General features: G+C 40.9%; 1 protein-coding gene across 34 annotated transcripts in view; it reads right to left on the bottom strand.

Annotated features, from left to right (window-relative positions):
* The window catches only part of IQSEC1 (IQ motif and Sec7 domain ArfGEF 1), a 465,124-nt gene that overhangs the window by 83,876 nt on the left and 355,127 nt on the right, over window positions 1–26,121 (bottom strand). Inside the window, exon 1 of one of the 34 annotated variants that reach the window (XM_072989692.2) lies at window positions 24,873–25,500. The exons of the other annotated variants lie outside the window; for them this stretch is intronic. Within the exon in view, the coding sequence (XP_072845793.2) occupies window positions 24,873–24,937 (65 nt within the window). The 5' untranslated portion in view covers window positions 24,938–25,500. Of the gene's footprint in view, window positions 1–24,872; window positions 25,501–26,121 lie in introns of those variants that run through there. 34 annotated transcript variants of the gene reach the window in all.

Below are 26,121 nucleotides of genomic sequence, written 5' to 3'. Positions count from 1 at the left end.
TTTTTGTCAACCTGAAAGATATGAAATACAGCCTAGTTTTCCTATTGAGTGTTCTCACAAATAAGACTGTAGCACATTTTGCATATGACAGTATTTGCATTCTGTTCCATAGGAATCGGACCCTTTTTAACAGGTAGCTGTGGTTTAATTTTATTTGCCAGAAATGGGAGTAAAGACTCCATGAAGTCTGCAAAACCTGAAAGGAAAAACAGAACTTACTGAATCATTCATGTGTCCAAATCTCCTGCTTTCTAAAATGTTTCATGTTTCCCCCAAAGTGATCTTGTTGAATGGAGAAAACAGGTTGATCAATTGGAACTAACTCTGCTCTCTGACACCCTGTGCAAGATCAAAAATATTCTGAATGGAAACCTAAACAGAGCTAAGCAACAAAGATAGTCTGCAGTGAATTACAAACATCCTACAGTATCTCTAATGTCTGTCAATGAATGATCAGATTTTAAAAATTTAGTCCATTCAGAGCCTGCCTCATTTTGCCTATAAATTGCTAAATGAACTGTGGGCATTCTTCCAAGTTACTACCTTCCAAGTTATTACCTAATGACGTTTCTGTACCAGTTGTTACAGAAATCTCATTATTTTCAGTCAACTGTTACGAGTATACATCTAACTTTCCCAGTAAGGACTTTTTGATCAAGACATTCAGTGCTGTATTCAGACAGTAACAGGAAGACACAGTTAAAAACTCTTTGCATCTGCATGTGTTTTAATGATCACAAAAAATGTTCTCAGGGAAAAAAATATATGAAAATATGATGACAAAGGGTGATTTTAGGGAGTCCACTTTAACAAGCAGTTTGTTCTTATGCCCTTTTGTACAAAGCTTCTGAAGTAAAATTAACACTACAGAGTTATACAGGTGTGGTTTGAGGGCTGCATAAAAATTTAAAACCTTGATTTTTATTTTTAAAATTATTTACACTAATAATAAATAACTCTTCTACCACAGAACCTGACACAACTCCGGGAGGCAGTAGAAGACAGGAGGGCCTGGCGTGCTCTGGTCCATGGGGTCACGAAGAGTCGGACACGACTAAACGACTAAACACACACACACACACACACCACAGATAATCCATAATTGGGCAAAACATTTAACTAAACATTTCTGCTGCTCTATATACTTAATATCAGCAAATAATAATACAACAATATCATACTTGTCTTCTTTTTGGCATTCCACTTTTTCTGCAACAGAAAAATGAGTGTCTAGTCAGCCACCATAGCAATAAATGCTGACCGTCTCATGACACTCTTTCACAATACTGATAAAGAAATTAAGATTCATCATGTGGTGCAGTAAATAAGTGTGGTCCAATTCAATGTATATTTACTCAAAAGAAAGCACAACTGAATGAAATGAAAATTACCACCACAAACTGCCACTTTGGAAGGTCCCATGATCCATCCTCTGTATCTCTAATAAGGCAAGAAAAAGTCCTGCCTGAGGTTCTAGAAAACTGCTACAAAAGTCTTTTTCTGTTTTTCCACTGGTGTAAGTCACTTGATGTAAATATCACAAGTGAATTTCTGCAGGTCATGAAGTTAGTGTAGGCTACTGCTATTCAATGCCAATCACATTGTGAGTTACACTGGCAGGCATATCTAAAAGGATTTTAGCCAGTATAGACAACACTGGGCTAGCTAGATGAAGCCATACTCTGGGTCAGAATAAGGTAGCTTGCTATATATTTTGTGCAACTTTTTTCCAGACTTTTTTTCATATTTCATAGTCTTAATCAGAAATATTTTTAATAGTTTTGGCCTATTAAAGTGTCTAGGCATTTCAAGAATTTATTTTACAAATTACTAACAGGCTCCTGGTGTAATCCCATACATGAAGCTATTTTTTTTCTTTAAAAAACAACTAGAATAAAGAGTAAAATCAGGATTTTGTTGTAATAAAGATGAGTGCTGCATCTTCTATATCCTCCTATGAACAACCAAATACATCTTCCAGTCTAAAAATTATTTCTACGTTTCTACAAGAACCTTTGTCATCTACTACCTTCATCCAGGAAATTAACTGTGTACCCTTCTACATGTTCTTTTCCTAGAACCACACTTTTCCGGCTCTTTCTTTTTGGGTCATGGAAGAGTCTACATTCCTCCATTTCTTATGTCCCTTCTGTGCAGAATGACAAGTGCAGTCATATACATAAAATGCTGCTTACCAGCTGCAGAAAGGCAAGGCGAGAGGAAAACTACCTGGACTCTATGCAACATTTTAAAAAATTCCTTTTTTCCTCAGCCCAACTCGATAATACATCCTGTTCTACAGTCTGCAAAAGCTATACTGCTGGGGAGTGATGAGAGATGGGTAGGAAAGTATGAGCATCATGATGGGAACAGATGGGTATAAGGTTTTTCAAAGACTGTCTAAACCTTAACTTGTAATTCGGTTTGCATTACAGCCTGCATTGTCAGTGAAGTTTGCAGTAGCATTCCTATTTATTCCAGATTCTGGTATATTAACAATATCTCCCAGCTGATTCAGATAATTTAAATTTATTAAAAGTGCCCAGGAAGTAAACCAAGCTTCTTTTCTAATTTACCATGCATCCTTTGTGTAATAATGAGAACGGTGGCTTGGAAAACAGAAACCTATTAACAGAAAAGTCACCGCCCACTCAGGCTAAAGAAGTTCCAGTCAATGACTGTCACAGTATTTAGTCATATACCAAACATTTGTTTTGACATATTTGCCTGTGGAGATGGCGCAAGATTACTGTAATGCCTAGAACCAAAATGTACTGTAGTGCTCGATGTCATGCAAATGCTGAAAGATTCCTAAGAATGCTTTACTTCTCAGCTTGAGTAAACTAGAATACTGTTGAGAATATTTCAACATTTCCATGACAAATGTTTTTAACTACTGCTTTTGAAGTAGAATCAAGATTTTAAATAGATTCATTTAATTTTTATGGTTCAAAGAAATCATGGTGATGTCACTGGCCAACAATGAAACTCACTCAAACTAGCTTACAGCAAAGAGCATGGCAGCTGTAGAAACAGCTGTTATTACACTTAGAAGTTTCCGACATAGCTGAACTGAGGGGTAAAGCACCTGAGTAGCAGAGGTAAACTGAAATCCAGGTTAATGAAGCTTACACCATTCATTATTTGACACTAATTTACAAACTCTGTAGTAGTCACCTCCCCCAGGGAACTGTATTGAAATTGCTCTCCATGAACTTAAGTAAAAGAGAGATGACAGAGTGGATAAATCCTATTAATTTTCCTTCCAGAAATCTTTCTCAGCAGCAGTTCTAATAAATGGTATGCTTTCTCCTTTCTTCCAGCAGGATACAGATTGGTCCAATTGTAAGAAATCATGCTCGACTACTATCTCCATTGCTTGATCACTTCTAGCACTGAGGTAAGACCATTGTCCATAACATTTGATCTTCCACACAAGGAAGCTTTTAGTTCCAGTCCATAATATATGCTTCCAAGTCAGACTGATTTCCTATAGCAAGTTCACAAACATACACAAGACTGGTTGTTGTGTGCTTTTCGGGTTCTTTGGCCATGTTCTGAAGGTTGTTCCTCCTGACGTTTACCCAGTCTCTGTGGCCGGCATCTGCAGAGGACTGGAGTAGGAACTCTGTCCATGCTCTGTTGCTGTTTGTTGGATAGCTGAGTATTTATAGCTGTGGGAACAGCTGTTGTTCTCTGAAGATGCCGGCCACAAAGACTGGCGAAACGTCAGGAAGAACAACCTTCAGAACACGGCCAAAGAACCCCAAAAACACACAACCATCAGATCCCGGCTGTGAAAGCCGTTAAGAATACATACACAAGACTGCTGTCCACAAAATTTTGTGGAAGGAAAAATGTACATGTTAAGGCTAATTTATTTTAATCTTAGATGACTAAAATGTTATGTTACTTCTTTTTCAGAATTATCATCATTCAAAATGTTACATTTTTATTCATGAGTTTAAAATTATTATTTCTGAGACAATCTAGAAAAACACTTCCAAATGTTTTAACCAACAGGAAATAAGAAATAGCAAGGCACTTTTCTTCTACTCAACAACAATTAAACAATTAAACAATTAAACCTAACATTACTTTTTTGAAATAATGATCCCAGTGATGTATATAACCACATAGCCGCAAGCCAGGTGTAAATATTTTTGAAGAAATGTTGCAATACCCATGAGGAGCATTCAGGATATTTCCCTGCAGTTTCCATTTTGTAGTAACATACACAATATTGTGCATTATCGGGTGTCACTTTATGCTTACAAGCCAGTAACAGCAATAAATAGCACTGGAATGGGCTATGTGCACATGACAACCTTATCCAAGCAATAACAACATGTACTGTATCTATCTAATGCACTACACATCAGGATGAGCAGCATACAAATTTCCCTATAGGGATTTCTGTAGTCATCATACAAATGGGAAGGGGGAGGTAATTTCCTGAGCTAGACAATCATGGTTATTCATCAAAGTCTCCATGTGATTTTAAATCTTGGAAAATCAGGCTTCCAAATTTCACTGAACTCCCATGGATATATCATGCAACCAACTTCAGAACCATTTGACTCTTTGTATAGAATGCTGAAAGACAGACTGAACAATGGAAGGGTGGGGCTAAAGTGTTCCTCCATCTCTACACTTTAAAAAACTGGAATAGGGTTGATGCCATACCTGTATTTGGTTTTCTGTCGTTTCTATTTATCATTTGTTTGTTTTTTTAAACATGAATCGTTTTAGCAAGGCCTGCCAAGACTTTGGACTATCAGCCTGAAGAAAACACAAGTCATGGGCCAGGGCGTGGACTCACCTCCCTATATTACCATCTCCATGCATGAATTTGTGTACCTTGGCTCAATGATCTCTGACACTCTTTCCCTAGATGTCGAGCTGGATAGACGCATTGGCAAAGCAGCTACCATGTTTTCAAGGCTCACAAAAAGAGTATGGCTCAATAAGAAGCTGACGGCATACACCAAGATCCAGGTCTATAGAGCCTGTGTCCTGAGCACACTCCTGTACTGCAGTGAGTCCTGGACCCTTCATGCACGGCAGGAGAGAAAGCTGAACACGTTCCATATGCGTTGCCTCCGACGCATTTTTGGTATCACCTGGCAGGACAAAGTTCCAAATAGAGTAGTCCTAGATCGAGCTGGAATTTTTAGCATGTATACACTACTGAAACAGCGACACCTACGTTGGCTCGGGCATGTTGCAAGAATGGCTGATGGTCGGATTCCAAAGGATCTCCTATATGGAGAATTAGTGCAGGGAAATCGCCCCAGAGGGAGACCACAGCTGCAATACAAGGATATCTGCAAGCGGGATCTAAAGGCCTTAGGAATTGACCGCGACAGATGGGAAACATTGACATCTGAGCATTCAGCCTGGAGGCATGCGGTGCATCACGGCCTCTCCCAATTTGAAGAGACCCTTGCCCAGCAGGCTGACGCAAAGAGGCAATCACAAAAGCAGCAAAATCAGGGAGCTAGACGGGGCACACATTGTATTTGTCCTAAGTGTGGAAGGGATTGTCACTCTCGAATCAACCTTCTCAGCCACACTAGATGCTGTTCCAAGTCCTCCATGCAGAGCACGATACCATAGTCTCTCGAGACTGAAGGATGCCTATGTATCTATGTATGTTTTTTTAAAATTAAACTGAGGGTTTACTTTGAGACAGTGGTCAGTCTGAGAACTGTTGTGAGCCCTAGGCCCTTTTTTAAAAAAAGGTTGAGACCATGTCCTAAACATGAGGAGTAACTTTCCCCACCCAGAATGGAAACACTTTATACAGGGCACAACCCAATGTAGTGAAGACAGTTCTTTTTTATTAGGATAAAGTAATGTAAGTGAACTACACAGTGGTTGATATCTATAAATTATAAATAGAATAATCCCATTAAATCAGCTGGGATTTTACGAATCAACTCCTTAATAGGTTCCACTATTCAACGGGCCTACTCTAATTGCAACTTACTACTGGATTTCAGTTAGTAAATCATTTCAAAATAGGAATGAACACTTTAGTCAAAGGGTATTGAAATTATTTCATATACAGACTCTTTCTTATTAAATATAAGCTATAAACATTTTGCAGCTGTCTATATACCGTGTTGCTTTCCATAAGCTGAAGAAAGTGACATTACTTCTGATATGGTCTAGCTAGCATATGTGACTGTGGTTGTTAAGATTGCACTTGTTAAGTTTTCGTTTTGCTAACAACCTAAACTAAAAGAAAGCAGTATGTGGTGCATTCTCAGCATTACTATCTTGAATATGTTTTGTGGAATAAATGGTGTTGTAATATTGATAACAAATATTGGTCCACTTTTTTCAGAAGTAACATTTTTCTCAAGGAACTGCTTACGGTAACACCCAGTTCAGAGAACACAGTGTGAATAAATGCCACTGTCAGGTTATCAGAAGGCTTAGATTAAGAGAAGGGTTAGCAAAGGTGGTGGTGAAGACTTCTGGGAGTTGTAGTGTTATAGAGGTTCTTTTGACAATCAACAAAAGAATAAGAAAACAAAAAAGAGACTCTCTTTCATGCCTTGAGTCTTTTGTTTAAAACAAAAAAAGGCTCCCTCCTCCTAACCAGCACAACCTGTCTGAGAACCGAGAGGTATTGATAGACAAGAACATGTGGAAGGTCAGATTGCCCATTCCTGTTTTCATATATGAAATAGCAAAGAAGGGTGCCTTATGACAGAAGGACTGTGGTAACTTTTACAGCTCTGCTATGTATGGCTGAACATAGCCATACATAGCATTACACCCTTTTCCATTTTATTCATCATCAGCAAAAGAACTCTCTAAATGGAATCCCAGAATTTCACAGTAGAACAATTCTATATTGATTGTGAAGATCTTTTAGCAAACCATCTGTATGGAGCAGTATTTCATGGATTTCAGTTGACTTAACTTTCAATGTAACAATACAAGAGCAAGTACCAAAGGATAATATTATGTTTCTAATTGGGGTATTAAAAGAAAAAAATGATGAGTAGGGAGGATCTGCTATACACCTCTTTTCGTAAGTTTTCATTTTTAGACTCTTTGCTTCTTAGGTTTAAGTACTAAAAATACTCATCTAAAAAGAGCTTAGCTCAGATTACCCTCAGAGTCCAGGTAAGGCAGTGAAGGTTAAACAACTTGAAATTCTGTCCTCACCTACTTCAAACTGTACAGCTCTAATTTTAATGGCCCTGTCAAAACAAGGTAGGAACAAGATCCCATAGCTTTTCAATTATTCTGCAAGTATTGTGTGCCATAGCTGTGTTGATATTCATACAACAAGACAGGGAAATAATTATAAAATCCGTGTACCTTAAACAAGTCAGGAGGTGAATTTATTTTAAAAAAAGTATATTTGCCTACAGTACTTCAAAATTAGCTTCAGCTGTAATCTGCCCCTCCTTGTTATGAAGAATTAAATGAAGAATCAATACATTACTAATCATCATTCTTGTGAAAAAATTTCTTGTCAAATTACAAGGGTTATTCTTTCCATAAAGAAACGTAAAAATCAAGTATTTCATGAAAGAGATAAACTATTGATATTGATGAACGGCGTAAAGATGGAGACACCAATCCAAAGATGTTTTGGATACTTACGTGAGGATAAAAATATTGGCTGGTTAACCCAAAAAGCACAATTAATTCTACATGCCAAAGGTGGCTTTAAATACATTTCTCAAACAACAGTCTCTTATGCCACATGGCACACCACTTTTGAAACTGAAGGGATTTTCAAAAGGAGCTGGTAATATGGCATGGGGCAGACTGTCCCAAGAGCAGGGGCAGGTAGCAGTACAAGGAAGATATGTTCCCTGAATCAAGTCAGAGTATTCCAAAAATAACTCCATTTATTTTCTAACCCAACTTTCTTTTCCCACTCGTGCATCTCCTCTGTTTTCATCAATCCCATTCCCATTAAACAACACTAATTCAGTTGGGGGCAGTGATAGAACTGTGATCTCTCCTTGCTGTCCTCTCCAGCAAAGTGGCAAATTAGACCCCAGTTAATTTTTTTTAACCATCTATAGGTACCACATATGGTTGTTCCGTTGATCAGTAACTGTTTACGGGCAGTAATAGAAAACTCTTACTATTATGTAACCACCATTATGTAAAAGATGCTTTTGAATAATCAGCGCAAAATGCATCTGTCCTGCGTCCTTTTATCATGCACAATATGCATTTCACTTATTTGTACTGCACATAAAGCTCATCCATGAGGTAATGTTTCCTAGATGCAAAAGAAGGTTGGGAGATCCCATTCAAGTCAATAATACCTTATAACAAATAAGTGTGTGTTAAGCCAGAGTTCCCCAACCTTTTCACTAGTCCGGCCCGGCGGAGTCTCTGATGGAGGTGGGGCGGCCCTGCACGCTTGCCCTCTCTGATGCATGTCCACGGTGGTTGGGGTGGCGGTGGAAGCCTGGGAGTCTTTTTAATTTAAATTTTCCCCGGCTCTTGCCCACCCCCTACCCCACTTGCCGCCGCTGTTGCCACGAGGAGAGCCGCCAGAACACCCGGGCCATGCTCTCCCTCCCGGCAGTTCTCAAGCCACCCCCTCATCCCCGTTGCTGCCGGAAGGGAGAGCCGCCAGAACATGCGGAACCCTTGCCCTACCTTTCGGCTTTTCCCCAGCCCTGTCGCCATCACTGCCGGGCCGCAAAGGCAGACCTCCCGCCTCCCCCGCACACACTCCCCATAGCTGCTTTGTGCACACGGGGGGTTGCATGAAGGGGTGAGGGAGCACTCACGCCACTGACACACGTGCGCGCAAAGTAGCTGTGGGGAGGGGAGTGCGTGGGGGGGCGGGAGGTCTGCCTTCACAGCCCGGTCGGGCTCAAGCCACGGACTGGCAATGGGCCGCGGACCGGGAGTTGACAACCTCTGTGTTAAGCATCACAGCAACAAAAAATAAAGTAATATTTTCAGTTCAATCCTGGTGTGTGAATTAATCACATTGTAGGTGTCACACAGCTATCCTAACAGCACTGAATCTACTACACAAACAACCCAAAAACTAATTATTTAGTATTTACCATTGGCTATATGACGTAAAGCTAGTTAGTTATGCAACATCATTACAGTGATTCTTACAGAGTTTTCACAGTGTAATGTTTAAGGAGTGGTTTCACCAGTTCCACTCCCCTGTGAGCTTCCATGAGGACGTTGAAGATTTTGCGACTGCAAAATGATGTTCCCTATGGGGGAATTTCGCTTTGCGATGATCGGTTCCCTACTTCGGGAACCGATCATCGCAAAATGATGATTTTCGCACAGCTGACCGGCGGTTTTAAAATGGGTGCTGGGTAAAAAACATGTCCGCCCGGTGTTTTCTGGGACGGATTCCTTGCTGCACAGGCAGCGAAAATGGCCGCATTATAGAGGATCTTCGCTGCACGGCGAGTTTGAAGCCCACAGGAACGCATTAATTGGGTTTTAATGTGTTTCTATGGGTTTTTTAATATCACATTATGATGTTTTCATTTGAACAGCGATTTTGCTGGAACGAATTAACATCGTCATGCGAGGCACCACTGTACACTGGATACATGATGTAAAGCTAACTGCAGTCAATTTGATGTCTATTTTGATTAGTCAACAGAGTTACTAGTATTGTGTGATGGTTGTATCCGCAGTGCTTTGCTTCAGTTTATTCAATATGTGATTTTTTTCAATATGTGATCACTCCAGTGATCTCGGCCTCTCTAATCCACTGCCCCCATTTACAGTCCATTCAGCAGGAAATGGGTTGAAGGAAGTCGCTCACAATCCTGCCCCACCCATTAGGGACAGCAGATCTCTCCTCAACTGCTTTGTACCCCTTTTCCTCACCTGTCTCTTTCCCTCTCTCTAAATCGTTCCTTTTTTGGAGGTTCCACTCACTCTCAGCTTGTCAAGGTTATTTCTGCTGCCAGTGTCACTAATTCTTCCTCTTCCCTCCTAGAAATACCAAAGTTGAAGCGCTGAAGTGTTTGGAGAATGGACTGCTGAGTTTATCTCCCACCTCCATCTCTTTCTTTTTCTTCCCCTTCTCCAAAACATGAGTGAGCTGGAAGGGGACTTTGCTTGAAAGACGAACTCACCATTCCATATTACCTGCTCTACCTTCTCAATGTACTTTACTTAAAGGAGCCTTTGTCTTTTCTCCATTGCCTGGGATGCTCGTTTTAGCCACCCTCTCCTCCTGTCCCAGCCCACCCACTCTGCTGCTGACAGTCAGTCTTTCATAACTTCTGCTCTGCATCCTGTGGATACATTCAGTGCTATATCACCTGTCCAAAAGAAAAAAAGGAAGAAGGTGAAGGTCTGGTAAAGGGCAGAATGGGAAGCTGAGAATTACACCAATTCCTAGCGCAGTATGGACTCTTGCAGTGCATCTTCCTATGTGATCTGTAAAAACAATTTCAGCAGCAGAAGCTGGTGGGATATGCTATAGAAAATTCTGATCCAACTCTTAACAACCTCTCTGTGTAGCTTGGCTCTGCTTTGGCTTTGAAGCTGAGAAAAAAAGTGATTGCCTGCACAGCTGAGATAGCACTAGCTAAACAGAAATAATCCTTTCATTCATACCAACACTGTATTTCCACTTCACCATGAACTCAGCTGCTCTGCTAAGCCACTTAGAGGCAACCCTGGTTGACATTTGTGGCCACAAAACCCTCAATTTCTTGAGGGGCAGAGTGCTTTTGTTTAGAGAGATGGGTCATAAATTCCAAACCACTGCCTGAAGAGGGGAATGAAACCATGCCCCTTCCCCGCAAGCTTCTTGCAGACTGCAGCTATTTCCATCTAAGGAGCTACATCTGGCCTCCAACAGTGGCTATGAAACTTTTGGGACTTTAATATAGACATATAATTTTGGAGCTACCCATGAAAACTTGATGCATAGTCTGAAGAAGACGAAGTATCATTGAAAGCTTGCTTTTTCGTTTTGTGTTTAATTTCTTAATGGTTCAATAAAGGCATCACCTGTTCCTGCATTTGTATTGTTTTGAGGACGATGTGGCTTGTCCTGATTTTTTGTTGTTGTTGATAAAGAGAACTATATACGAAATTCTTGCTGTGCTATCCTCTTCAGATCCTGGTGCCATTGTCCTTTTTGCAGTTGATAAATTTAGTGTACTTTGGAGAATTCTCTCTTCAAGCCTTAATTAAGTGTCATTTAATGTTTCATGTGTTGAGACACCATCCAGACAATGCAATTAACACCAGGATATAAATCAAATTAAGCATCTTGAATCATTCTGAAAGTATTTTCTTCTCTGATGTCAGAGGTAAGTGCTAAGAAAGTAAAATACAAACAGCTGGGAACAATTTTTGACCAAACCATACACCCCTTTCAGATACTCCTACAGTCAGAGGCTGAAAGAAATATAAATAAGAAATCAGCAGACTAGGAACATATCAGCAGCTCCACACAATAATAAACTGTATAATGGATAAAGGCACTCAGAACAACAAAACAGAAACAGTCACTGCAATACAACATACCATATTTGCTGGCGTACAAGGCGACCGACCGTATAAGATGACCCCCCTACAGAAGAGGCTGGGCGGGCCGCGGCAGGAGGAGGAGGAGGAAGAAGAAGAGGGGAAGCGGGGTGGCGGCGGGCGAGCGAGCACGTTGGCTCAGCAGCGAGAGGGCAAGGAAGAGGGAAAAAGGCTGAGCGGGCGGCAGCAGCAGGAGGAGGAGGAAAAGGGAAATGGGTGGGTGGCGGGCGAGCATGCAGGTGGCTCAGCGGCGCGGCGGGCAGCCCGGCGGCGGGCTCTGGCCGCTTAGGCATGGCAGGCTGTGCTTCCCTCCCTCCATCCAGACCGACTGCCTGCCTTCCTCCCCAGCCAGCACGGCCCCGTGTCACTCACTCAACGGTGCTGGTGGCAGTGGCTCCTTCCTGGCCCAAATGAAGTGCACCCGGCATACAAGATGACCCCCCCCACTTGGAGGCATGTTTTTTGGGCCCAAAAAGTCATCTTGTACGCCAGCAAATACGGTATGAATCTGAACATTACACATGTCAGTCCCACTATGTTCAATGTAATTTACTGCAAGATACACATACAGTGAATTGCAGCTTTTGACATCTATTTTAAAAACTGATTGACAGATGGCAGTACAGTATCTTTTAAAGAAAAACCATTATATCTACACTCTTACAAACTACTGTATGAAGCAAACATAAAAACACCACTTTGACACTATATGAATAGCTGGTTATGGAATATTTTACAATTGACTGAGCCTTTAAATACCTCTCTGTCTCCTTTTAAGAGCTTTACTTTGCAATTCATTATCAGGATCAAACCAGAGATTTTTAAATCACAAACATATTGATGAAAACCTAATTATATTAGTGGTCATCACCACTAGCTATGTTGGTTTGTTTCAGTTACAAATAACTAAAACAAAACACACACACAAACACACACACACACACACATATTTGTGTGGTTGGTTTGTGGGGTTTTTTTGCATTTCCGATGGGTCTTGCAGTCTCTGCTTTTAGGTTGTTATTTATTTATTTATTTATTTATTTATTTATTTATTTATTTATTTATTTAACTTATATGCCGCCCACACTACCCGAAGGTCTCTGGGCGGCTTACAGCATTTAAAATACAATAAAAAGACAAAATAAAAGGGCAAAATAATTAAAATGCAATTAAAATATATATTCTAAAAATTGCCATCAGACCCACATTTGATGTTATTTCAGTTAAAAGCCATTTGGAACAGGAAGGTTTTAACCTGGCGCCGAAATGTCATCAGCGTCGGCGCCAGACGAATCTCAGTTGGGAGGGCATTCCATAGTCTAGGGGCAGCTGCCGAAAAGGCCCTTTCTCTACAAGCCCTCCCTCTTATCTCCTTAAGGGATGGCTCTTTCAAAAGGGCCCCCTGGCTAGATCTTAACTGCTGGGTAGGTTCATGTGGAAGGAGGCGGTCCTTCAGGTATCCAGGGCCCAAGCCATTTAGGGCTTTATATGTCAAAACAAGCACTTTGAATTGGGCCCGGGCAGCAACTGGTAACCAATGTAAATTAAACAGAATCGGCTTGATGTGATCTCTAGCAGCTCCACCACTCACCAGCCCCGCAGCTCGATTCTGGACCAGTTGCAGTCGCCGGACCGTCTTCAAAGGCAGCCCCACGTAGAGCGCATTACAATAATCAATACGAGATGTTACCAGTGCGTGTGTAACTGTCATGAGACTCCGCTCATCCAGGTAGGGCCGCAGCTGGTATAATTTCCGCAGCTGAAGGAAGGCGCCTCTGGCCACCGAGTCCACCTGGGCTTCCAAAGTTAGACTGCAGTCCAGGAGCACCCCCAGGCTGCGGACCCTGTCCCTTAGGGAGAGTGTAACCCCATTCAGGGTAGGGAAATGGCCCTCCAACCTGTCCGGTGAAGCACCCACTAACAGCACTTCCGTCTTGTCTGGATTGAGTTTCAATTTATTAACCCTCATCCAGTCCATTATCAGGTCCAGACACGATTTCAGCACAGAAACCGCCTCACCTGGATTGGTAGAAAACGAGAGGTAGAGCTGAGTATTGTCAGCATATTGCTGACTCCTCAGCCCAAACCTCCTGATGACCTCTCCCAGCGGTTTCATGTAGATGTTAAACAGAATGGGGGACAGTATTGAGCCCTGAGGAACCCCATGACATAAATGACATATTTCTGATGGGTCTTTACAGTCTCTGTTTCCTTTTTGGTTGTTGGGGTTTTTTGCACTTCCGATGGGTCTTGCAGTTTCTGTTTGCTTTTTGGGGTTTTTTTCCCCTTTGGCTGGAACAAATTAATTGCATTTCCGATGGGTCCTGCAGTGGTTTCTCACCACCACCACCAAGCTGGAATGGATCAATCGTGTTTCAATGCATTCCTATGGGAAATGGTGCTTCAACTTACGACCATTTCGAGTTACGACCATCTTCTGGAATGGATTAAGTTCATAAATTGAGGCACCACTGTATTGCCCATCCTCATAGGGGCAGTTTTACTAGCATTACAATTAGAGATTGTCCTTTGGATTGGCTCATGATACAAGCTCATGATATAACCTTGTTCTTTAAGGCAGATGTACATTGCCATTTACTTGATACAACATGCGTGGGAAAGGGGTCTTAGTGTCACTAGTGAAGACCCACATGAATTAATCAAATTGTAAGCAATGGCTGAGAATTGTTTTCCATGTTACATTGTACAGGATGATCCAACTTGAAACTTCTGCACATTAACTTCTGTGCTTTTTGGCACAGAATATCCACTGGATGTCAATCAGATCTTCATGGTTCAAAGCCCTAAAGAGGGGCTTGTAAGCACGTTCTGTGTGTATACACGACAGGATATTCAAGGAGTTCTTAACACTACTAACGAAGAGCCAGTTACATTAATCAAGTTGTGAGTTGCGACTAAAAATTGTTGTTTATATGATATTGTTCAGAGATCAAACACAAAATACATAAGTTTCTGTGCTTTTGCGGCTGCCCACAGCAAATATTAAAACACAACTGCAATTCACTTAACCATGCTTCACAGACCAGTAAAAGGGAGGCTACCATAATTTCTATTTCCTTCTTTACATTAAAGAAGAACTGTTTTCATCATAAATAATCAGAAAAAAACAGAGAAACTTCAGATAGCTTTTAACAACTGGAAACTTTTTACTCTGTGCTGAAAACCATCACAGAAAATGTTTTCTGATGTAATCTAAAATCAAGTGCACTGATTCCTCAAGCACTCTCTTCTCAAGAACTGTTGCTACAACTGGAAGAAAAATTATCAAAAACTGATATCATGCAGTTTCACAATCACAGTGTTTTCTAACCACAGAGAAAAAGACTCAATAGTACTACCACAGAAAAAAAAGTAACTGGAACACATGCACCAGCCAATGGTCTCTTATTGACTGCAACAATGCTAAAAGAATATGTGATGCTTTGATATCATCATCAGCAAACAGCGTCCAGATTGCAGGTGAAATTTGTAATATATTTATATTACAAAAAAGTAATAACATGAGCTAATATTTGACCAGAATCTGAAGATTTAAGGTTCTTTATTGTTGTTTAGTCGTGTCCGACACTTTGTGACCTCATGGATCAGAGCACGCCAGGCCCTCCTGTCTTCCGCTGCCTCCCAGAGTTTGGTCAAATTCATGTTGGTAGCTTCAGTGATACTGTCCAACCACCTCGTCCTCTGTCGTCCCCTTCTCCTCTTGCCTTCACACTTTCCCAACATCAGAGTCTTTTCCAGGAAGTCTTCTTGATTTACTTTAGAATTGATAGGTTTGATCTCCTTGCAGTCCAGGGGACTCTCAAGACTCTCCTCCAAAACCACAATTCAAATGTTCAAATGCATCAATTCTTCGGCGGTCAGCCTTCTTTATGGTCCAGCTCTCACTTCCACAGATCACTACTGGAAAAACCATAGCTTTGACTATGCGGACCTTTGTCAGCAAGGTGATGTCTCTGCTTTTTAAGATGCTGTCTAGGTTTGTCATAGCTTTCCTCCCAAGAAGCAGGTATCTTTTAATTCTGTGGCTGCTGTCACCATTTGCAGTGATCATGGAGCCCAAGAAAGTAAAATCTGTTACTGCCTCCATATTTTCTCCTTCTATTTGCCAGGAGGTGATGTAAAGGTTCTTACCTTTACAGAAAAACCTGTCAGATCTTGAGCAACAACAGATAATCAACAGATAAAGAACAAACAATATGGATTCCATTCCAAAACAGGAAGCATAAAAATTCTCAGAGCAATTCATTTTTAGCTCACGGAATCATCTCATTACTTGCAGCAGCTCTGTCTCACAATTCACTTGTGATGACCTAGCCTGACCCTGCTTAACTTGCAAGATCATCACAACCTAGCTATTACAACTACAGGTTATACTTCTAAGTACACTTCATTCACTATACTTTTCCATAGAGATTACCCACATTTATAATGCTTAGACTCAGATACGCCTACAAAGTTTCTAAAAGGCTCAAATGTAGATTTATTTTGCTTTTTATGAGGCCTTGTATCAAGTGTGAAAGTTTTTGTGTAGTTTTCTTTTGTCCTTTAGTTCTCTTTAGAGATTGCATGATAAAAGAAGTTGGGAACATGTACCCTTTTACTTCATGGATTCTTGCACTTTGTCCCAGTCAAACCTCATCAGCTTAAGATCACAAGTTCATTTTAGCCTTTCTGAAAACAAGTGCAGCAGCTGGCAAGGTTTCTAATTGGAGAAAAATATGTTAAGTAGATGCAAGTGAATGAACCCTTAAATGGTCCTTAGAATTCAACATGAGACTGTTTGAAAAAAAGAAAACCTACAGGATATTTAATGCGATCAAATAACTTTTTTAAAAATTATTTTTAAAGTACCAGTCACATATATTCTAAAAAGCTTTCATGATCTAAAAAAAGATACACAATTTAGAGGAGGGGCAAAAGGGCCAAATTTTCACTTGAAAATTCTTTCCTCCTGCCCAAGAAGTAAAGACCACCAGCTGGAACTGAAATGGTACTGCTGTGTACAAGTTATGATTTTCATTGAATTGTTCACCAATTTTTGTTGCGTGTTTTCATAAAATATTTTTGAAACAACGAAAACAGAAATCACGTGCCAAAGATTCAAAGAATATAGAACTTTAGAACTGCAAAATTTGAATCATATTTTATCAACCACAACATTGGAAATTTTCAATTACAAAATTAACATACATGGATTTTCCAGGAATCTTATTCAGCATTGTATTAGTAGTTAGTACATCAGTTAAGTACTAAAGATTGAGTCAGTTCAGACATAACTACGTCACCTGTATTCACTATAGTAGATTATGCCACAGTGAACATCAGAACAATAAATCCATCATTATCTGAATGAGCATCATATCCATTATTTACCTGAAATTAAGATTTATGGGGTTTACTAACTAAACTATAGTAAATTATCCTGATTCCACATTCTGGTTCCAAAGTCCAGACTAAAGCGATTAAATGTTGGAAGTCTGAAATATTGGTATGTATGTGACAAGGGGAATAAAAGTAAAGAAACATTAAACTGAAGATCACTGTGTTTGAATCAGACCTGCTTGACCTTCATAACTAAGAATAAAAGAACAGGGAATCCTCCAGCCATTCTACCTTCCTTGCAGCTGCCTCACCTTCTAATTCACCTCTCTAATTGATATGTCTTTATGTAACCATGTGGAGGGGAGGCTAACAAGTAGGCAAGTGCTAATAATAGTCTTGAAATGCAGAAGGGGGAAGCAAAAGCCTGTGGTGATATCACCACAAAGTGAGCTATGGTCATAGGGTAGCACCCTGCCAAGGCGCTCACAGAGCAACAAAGCTTTTCCAACTTTTGACACCCAGATACCTGAGCCAGCTAACTCATTGAGCCTAAATAATAGGGACAGTCCTATAAGAAATATAATTGCCCTTTATTCCTGTGCAACCAAACAATCTCTAAATCATTGTTTCCCAACCTGGCGGTCGCAAAGTATTTTCTGGGTGTGTGTGTCACAGGTTGCCTTTTATATTGTAGGCCTTATTAAATAATTTATTCCTTGACCTTTCAGAGCAGGATATTAAAGTTAGTGTGTATGTGTATGTATGAGGAAACAGGACCGGGGGGGGGGGAATAAGCTTCTACTTTCTGAGAAAGGATGACTAGTCTACAATATTTAAAATGCTCACTTATGGAATTATGGCGGGGTGTAGTCCAGGTAGGTAGTTTATTGTAGAATTCTTCAGACCATTTCAAATATAATAAATACAAACTAATAACAAAAACAACAGCAAACACTCAACTTGCAAAGGGTTAAAGTCGTAAAACATCAAAAATTGGGGGGGGGGTTGTAGATTACTTGGCTATTATAAAGGGGGGGGTCACAACTCAAAAAAAGGTTGGGAACCACTGCTCTAAATGCTACACCTGCTTTTCTCTTGGGGGATCTGTAGTCCCACCATGCCACAGAAGGCTGCAGTGTCTGCTGTAACTGCTAAACCTTTCAATAAAACAGTGAAGATTAGAATTTAATACTTGAAAATATACTGACGTTTAAAAATCATTTCATTATCTTTCTGGTTTTTTTATTTTATATGCCACCTTTCTCTCTGTAAGGGACCCAAAGTGCTCACAATCAATTAAAACAACAGCCTGGAAGCAGCCACTGTAGCTTTTGCTGTGTTCTTCTTACAAATGATCCTCCAAGGGCAGAGGACTGAGACAAAGACAAAGGCTACTCCGGAAGAACATTAAAAGCAGCAGAGACTTGTGGAGGTGATGAGGTTCTTCACATAGTGTGGTTCCATGCCATTTACAGGTGACGACCAACACTCTGAATTAGGCCTGGAAACAGAGCCACCCACCCACCCTGCACATAGACAGAAGATCACCTTAGGATCCAAGACAGAACCTGCTGCTATGCAGCCAATCTTGAAAAGTGTTTATATCCAGCAAACAGGATATCAAGCAACTATCTACGCCCTGAATGGTGCCCTGTAAGATTCTGGCTACATCATGCTAGCATGTATGTACATTAAATAAACAGTATTAATTGAATATTTTTGCCTGAAACAGGATGCTACTTTAACTGTTATGGTACAAGCCTCTGTCTGAATCACAGCACAGCTGGAAGAGGCAGCACAACTCAGCTTCCCAGCGATTATTACTGAATAAAAATAACATTTCCTCCATTTATTAGACCTGCCATTTTTCAAAATAGATCTGAGCTTTCTAGTGATTGCTTAAGCTGCTTTCCAGTACAAATGTCAACACACTGCATACAAATAGATGTGATCATTACATTTGCTTTATGCAATGCAATAATTTACACACTGAAGGTTTTATAACATATCTTCTACAGTGAATGCAGCCCTATTGCATTCATTGTCAATTCCATTCATATGCTTACATTTCAATAATTTTTTCCTATTGCTTAGGGATCTTGCTGGATATATGTGTTTATCTGATGTTTTAAAATCGCCTGCAAACTGCGAAAAGAATGCTCCAGCACTATGAGCAGTATATAAGTTGAAAGAACAACATATGACAGTAATCCTATGAATTACATGCTGAATCTAGAAAAGAGAGTGTTCTGGATTTAAACATGGAAGACCAATAACATCTTTAAGACTCAATTAATTCTCATAAAATATTATTAAAATAGAATTCTTGGAAACTGAGATACTTTTCAATGTTAATTCTGAATAGATAAGTTGTGAAATATTTATAGCAATGTATTTTACACATGCTAACACATTTTCGTTTCTACAAAAGGTTTTTCTCAGAGACAGAAACATGCAAGATATATATGTGATGAAAATGAGACAATCATCTTTCATTTTGATAGAGAGCTTCTTTTAAAGACATGCTAAGTGTATTATCTAGTTTGACTTCAGGGTTCACACCCTCTTCCATATTAATCTTCTCCAGAATCTTTCTGTGGATGCCTCCACCATCTACTGCCATGTACATTGATAGTGTCTTTTTGACAACAGAATCAAGGGTGAGAGGGATCCACACTTGTGGAATGCTTTCACAGACCGATGTCAGTGGCAACTACATTTGTTATCGTTTTTATAAAAGACAAAATGCCTTAGTTATCAAGCCTCCAAACAGTTTTAATCTCCAAAACGCAGCCTCTCTTCCTCCTGAAAATACATTTCTGAACATATGGAACTCTCAGGTATCTGTATTATTCCATATATCACACAACTATATCCGTTTCCTCACAAATGTTTTTGCCTTACGGTAGTGTTTACATGAATTTATTTATTTGTTTGTTTGTTTATTTTATTTATATCCTGCCTATCTGGTCAGTGACATGAAGGTCACTTCGGCAAGGTTACATCAGGCTACTGAGGTTTTAATCCAAACTTCCAATTCCTCTTTATTTACACACACGGAAATGCCTAAAATTGTGAAATATTCTTGCATCATCAGTTACTGCAGTAAGTGAAGAGTAGCTCATTTGGTGACTTATTCTTAAGATGTGGACACCTAGTAAATAATTTTTAATTAAAAATGGAAGATTTTTTTTACATTTAACACCATGTAGTTTTAATTAGTCTGTTTTATGTTTTTAGCTGTACTTGGTTTTATTCATGAATCATGAACTTGGAATGGGCATATAAGGCCATCAAGTCCAACCCTCTGCTCAATGCAGAAATACTAATCAAAGGATATCTTCCAGGTGGTTGTCTAAGTTTCTCTTGAATGCCTCGTGTTGGAGCACTCATAATCTCTCAAGGCAATTGGGATTTGGAGACTATACTGTACTTCTATTAATGCAGCCTAAAATGGCATTTGCCTTTTCTGTAGTCACATTACACAGTTGGCTCATATTCAGCTTCTGACCAATGATGATTCCAAGATCCTTCTCACTCACAGCATTGCTGAGCCAGGCATCCCCCATCTTGTATCTGTGTGTTTGGTTTCTTTTTCCTAGGTGCAGTACTTTCCATTTATTCCTGCTGAATTTCATTTTGTTGTTTTCAGTTCAGCCTATCTAGACAAGTTTTGATTTTGTTGTCTTCCATTGTATTAGCTATTCCATCCAATTTTGTGTCATCTGCAAATCTGATTCACATTCCATGCACCCCCTGATCCAGGTCATTAATAAAAATGTTGAAAAGCACTGGGCCCAGGACTGAGCCCGGGGTACCCCACTTGTTACCTCTTCCCAGTTTGATAAGGAGCCATGTTACTATTAGCCACACTGAGACTCATTCTGTGGAAAAATGTAGGGTAAGAAATGGATAAATAAATTTACAAACATCTCTTTGCTTGATCCTTAGACCTATTGGAAATGGGAGTGATTAGGTTCTTGAGCACAGCTTAGATTGGCCTTACTCAACCTGCCTAACCCAGATAAGGCATTATATCACAGTTTCAAGAGTCCTGTTTAGCAGTCATTGAACGCCATTAACCTAAGGGGTTATGCTATCTGCCCTAATTACCAGTAGGCTTCCACTACATGTGTATGCTATGTAGCAGCAGCTAGAAAACCAATTGGTCCACAGAGCACTGAGGACAGAACTACTTGGTATGGCCCCATGCACTCTTGCTTTTTGGTTTCATTACTTTTAATAAAGCCTAAATAAGACTAAAGGAAATAAGACAATAAGGAAATAAGAGTGTGTGCATAATTATCATTCTCAAACAGACAGAAATGCAAAGTCCAGATTTTCATGTATTCAAGATAAGAATTACAGTCTGCAATCCTGTTGTGTAGCTGTACCTGTGAACACCAAGCTGTGCAAGCATCTGCAAAATTCATGCCAAGGTGGAAGACATATCCTGCAGGCTGGATATCCACAGACACAGTTGTGCAACTAGCTGCACAATCAACTGAACAATCAGGGACTCGATGTGGACTGCCTGGACATAACTCTGTGCAAAGGAATAACTTTACACTATGGAAAATGTAAGGACTTCAGCTATAATTGAACATGCATGTGGTTCTCATATTGCCTCTAAAATACACAGCAGAAATTGTCTTCTTTCTTTCCTGTCTCACAAGATTAGGGGGACAAGGAGGCTGAGAAGGAGGAATGGGTTAAATAGGGTCACTTTGAGGTGCTGTGTGGTTTCCTGTTCAGAAACTATGCTATTCATGTGTACGGATGCAAGGATCATTCTAAATCTCAAGCCACACTTTCAAGCAACTCTATTTAGCCTGACCCAGCCTTGGATAACTTCATTGTCTAGTCACACTCTTCGTCACAATCAGGGTGTATCTGATTTAAATCAAATTGATTGCAATTTTTAAAATTGGATTTTTAAAAAATAATGTAAATAAAAAAGTTAATTTTTAAAATTTAATTTGTAATTTAGATCATGATTTAAATCTATTCAATTTTTTAAAATCTGATTTTTATTAACCTTGGTTACACACTCTCTGAAATTGGTTTCATGTTATTTCTATTTGTAGTTTAAATATCATTCTATTTATTTATAATAATGGCCAAACTCCTATTTTGTAAATTATGACAATATAAGGGAAATGACATCACCTGCAGTTCTGGATTGTCCCTAATTAAGGAGTTCCCCACTTCAGTTCCTTGTTGTTTAAATATAATCTAATTGTATGTAAATCAGTTTGCTTTGTACACCAACTGGAATAGAAGTGGGGATGTTTTAATTAATGGCAATGCAATTCATATAACCTTCCGTCTTCTCGTCACCTTTATTAGTGAACTCCATTTCCACACACTTAGACAGACATGCATACAATGTATTCACATGTAGCATTGTACTACAAAGCTACAATAGCTCTCTCATTTTACAAGCAACACAGCAAAGAAAAAGAACACATGTGCAAAGATTGGAATCCATATATTGCATGAAGAAAACTCAGGGAAAATGTGACACAAATGCCTGAGTGCTTGATTTGAAAGAACATGATTCCACAGATCTGGCTCACAGAGAAGGGGCATTTCAGGAGATGGAATGGGGCAAAACAGTCCTTTGTGATCTTTGGAAGTTGGGGAGATCAATGGTCAGCGGGGACAGCTGCATTTGTCTGTTTTAGCTAAGAATGACAAACACCCTCCCCCCCCAGGATTAAGTCAATGACGTCATGAAGTACTGTAATATTATTCCCAATGGGCTATTCATAACGAGGAATGCTGCAGGGATCACGCTTATTACAGCTTTGCCGTTGCTTTGAATGGCAGCCAAAATTTTCCGGCAGAAAACTGGGTTTTACTTCGCCATATTGCATTTATCATGGAAAACACAAGAATTTCATCTCCCTCCCAAAATCTCAAAAACATCTCGCACCACTCTTATTGAAGACAAATGACCCTGCAAACGGGACAAGGAGCATTTTTCTCAAACACCAAGCCTAACATTACATAAAATACATTATTTGAAAACCAGTGCCTAACACCCCCCCACACTTCTGTTTTCAAGGGAAAACATCCAATTAGTGGGGAGAAGCAATTTAATCGAGCAGCAAATAACCTCTCACCCCTTTCCCCTGCCCTTCAGCAGAGGCTAGAAAAAGCAGCAGGGAGGGCCTCCCTGAAAAGGAATATCCCTGGTCTCCTTGAATGAAGGACGTAAGCAAAACTGGACAGCAGTCAGTCCCACTGCTTCTCTCTCTTGTTTTTCCTCCCCCCCTCTCTGAGCAATCTGCCAGGGATAATTTGGCCTTGGACAGTATCCACAGAAAGTGTACCTACAGATGTATCAGCCTGCTTTGCTCTTTCTGGCCTCTGCAGCACAAAGGACTGATTGCCTCATCCTCCCTTCACTCACCTGCACTCTCCCTGTGTTATGGTAGTGGAGACTGGGTCCGAACAGCCAATCATGCAGGGGAGAGATTGAGTGAACAAATAAAAGCTATTTTTCCATGGAGCAGTGACAACTGCCACTTTCCCCCTCTCACCCTCTGGATGATGCCTTCTCTCCCTTCCATTAAACCCAACAGTTCCCAGAAAATCACATGCTGAAGAGAATACTGTGGCTGCTACCACCGTTTTCCTTGCTTAATTGTTCTGGGTACGGTGGCAGGGTGAGCTGTGCTTGGCATACTTTATACAGAATACATTAATACACACCTCTGTTTGCAACCTTATCTCTCTCCAGGTGTGTGAATATAAGGATGCTTATGGGAAAGGATGCCACCCATTCTCTGACCTATTCACCTGAATTTTTCTTCTGGGTGAAACAGTGGTGAAAATTCTGCCCAGTGAACCATTATTTCCTCCTGTGCTAATTCTTTGTTTGGAATAAAAGTCACAATGTAAAGCATGCTTTCCTCTAATACATGTTTAATGCCATGTGTGGTTGTGTTTCCCTAGATGTCTTTGTGGCAAACACTAAGAACAGTGCAAAATAATTCTAAGGAGATTTACTTAAACAGTAAATCCTACAAATATCAAGTAGATTTACTTTCATGATAGCATGCTCAGAATTACACCTTTAGAAGCAAAGAAATATTTGCATTTACCTTCAGAATGCTTTAAAAAAGAGTAATATAAATGCATATGGAAGATACTGTATGAGGATAAATGGAGGATTTGAGAAACTGCAAATACCTAGAACAAATAGCATACATATTTTTAAAAGCAGCCAGGTTGGTGCAAATTTCATACTGCAAGTTACAGCTCAGTTAAGGAGTTAAACAACTTTTGATTGTATGTTTAGACGACTAAGATGTTAATTTGAATTCTCTGAAGGGCAGATGGCACTGCAGTAGCGTTTTGTTTCTGAAAAGCGGATAGATGAGGTACTGAATATAAAGGCATATGAAATGAGGCAATACACTGGAAACAAAGCTACAGTTGGCTGCAATCAAAATACATTTGCAAAACATTAAAAACTTTGCAACAGGATTCATTTGTTGGAGCAATATGCAAATTGAATGCCTGCGTGCATGAAGTGGTGCAGAGAAAAAGCAGGGGAGTACACGGTGTGGATTTTTTTTTTCAAAGTGCCTCAGTATGGGTTAGTAGGTCTGTGTGACAAAAGGCTGTCACTTCTACTTTGATATTCGGTCTATATGCCAGAATACATTTCTGCAGAAAGTGCTTTCTCTGTTAGGGTAAAAATAATAATCAGGATTGAATACTGTAAAAGCCTTTGTCTCCTGGGATTAGTCGTACTGTATGAGCAGCAGGTCATCTTGCTTGCCTGCTGGCTTAAAGACACGCTGGGTCTTTTTCTCGCTTCCACAACCACACATAACCAGTGTTCCGAACTAAACAAAGCGTAGCTCTTCTGAATTTGAGACTAAAACACAAGGAAAAAAAAAGGCTAATCACCATCCTTTTCCCCTCAAGACTGACTGACGCCTTTTCCTTCGGAAAACCCACGCTGCTTCCAATAGACGGTAATGGCTTACCAGCTGTCAAGCTCCAGCTCCAGCAGGGACTGAGTCCTCTCCGAGTTACAGTGCAAGCACCACATGGCTGGAGAAAAGTAACAAGGAGCGGGGAGGGCCGAGCTGCCAGCATAGCCTTCCCCCCCCCCCCCGCCGCCGCCGCGGAGGCACGCCAAAGAGGCAGGGGGAGCACAGACCCACCCCCGGAAGGACCCTACTAGGCTCCGCGGGCGACGGCAAGCAGCTCACGGGGTGGGAAAAGGGGAGCCGGGCGGGGGTCCGCGGAGACGGGGGGGGGAGAGAAAACGGGAGCACCGAGAGGTCCACCCTTCTTTCAGCCAGAGAGCGCGCCCGCGCGTGCCCCAACTCACTTTACACACTCGCGCTTTCTCTCTCTCTCTCTCTCTCTCTCTCTCTCACACACACACACACACACACTTACGCGCACACCCACCCATCCATTCCGCTAGCAGCGCGAGCTGGGAATACAAATGCCAGAGGTGGGGAGGGGGTGCATTGATCTTATATTAAAGCAGAGACGGGTCCCCCCAACCAGAGCGCCCGGAAAGGAGGGGAGGAAAGAGGCAGGAGGGCGGTAGTGGCTGCCGTCGCCGCCACAGGAACAAAACCACGTCTGGGGTTAAGGGGAGGGGGGAAGGGGGGAGCACGAGCTTGCCCGCCCCCCTCTTTTCTCCGGGCACTGCAGGAATGCGAGCAAGGAGGCGGCGAGAGGCGAATGCCGGAGCCGAACCAGCCGCCGCCGCCGCCTCCCGCTTCCCTCCCCGCTTCTGTTCACGTGAGAGGAAAGCGCGGGGGCGCTGGCAGCGCTATTAATAGTCGCATTCAGACTGGGAAAGGCGGCCCTCATTGCTATTCAGCAGCTTTGGTGACACTGGAAGCTGCCGCTTCCCCAAGCAGGCATACATTTGGCTCTGGGAGCAACCAGTGCTTGCGTTGGCTTGGAAATCTCTCTCTCGGAGCTGCTGCGGAGAACAGCCCTCACACTCCTCCTCCACTTCCCCCCCCCTCTCTCACACACACACAGACACACAGACACACACACTCCCCGACTCCGTTTTCTATAGCTGCGGGTGCTTTGCAATACAGTATAAGCAGTATGCTTCTCTTATCTTTCAGGAGGCCGTCGTTTGCGTATAATTGTTTGCAAAGTTAATTAAAAATAAAACCTTAAGATAAGACGGCTAAGGAACGCACGTATTAACTGTAAAATGACTACTCCAAATGCATGGCCATTAGCCCTAGTTCAAAT

Source organism: Pogona vitticeps, chromosome 2, assembly GCF_051106095.1.
Source record: "Pogona vitticeps strain Pit_001003342236 chromosome 2, PviZW2.1, whole genome shotgun sequence".
Taxonomy (NCBI): Eukaryota; Metazoa; Chordata; class Lepidosauria; order Squamata; family Agamidae; genus Pogona; species Pogona vitticeps.
This window is presented reverse-complemented; position numbering and strand designations above follow the sequence as displayed.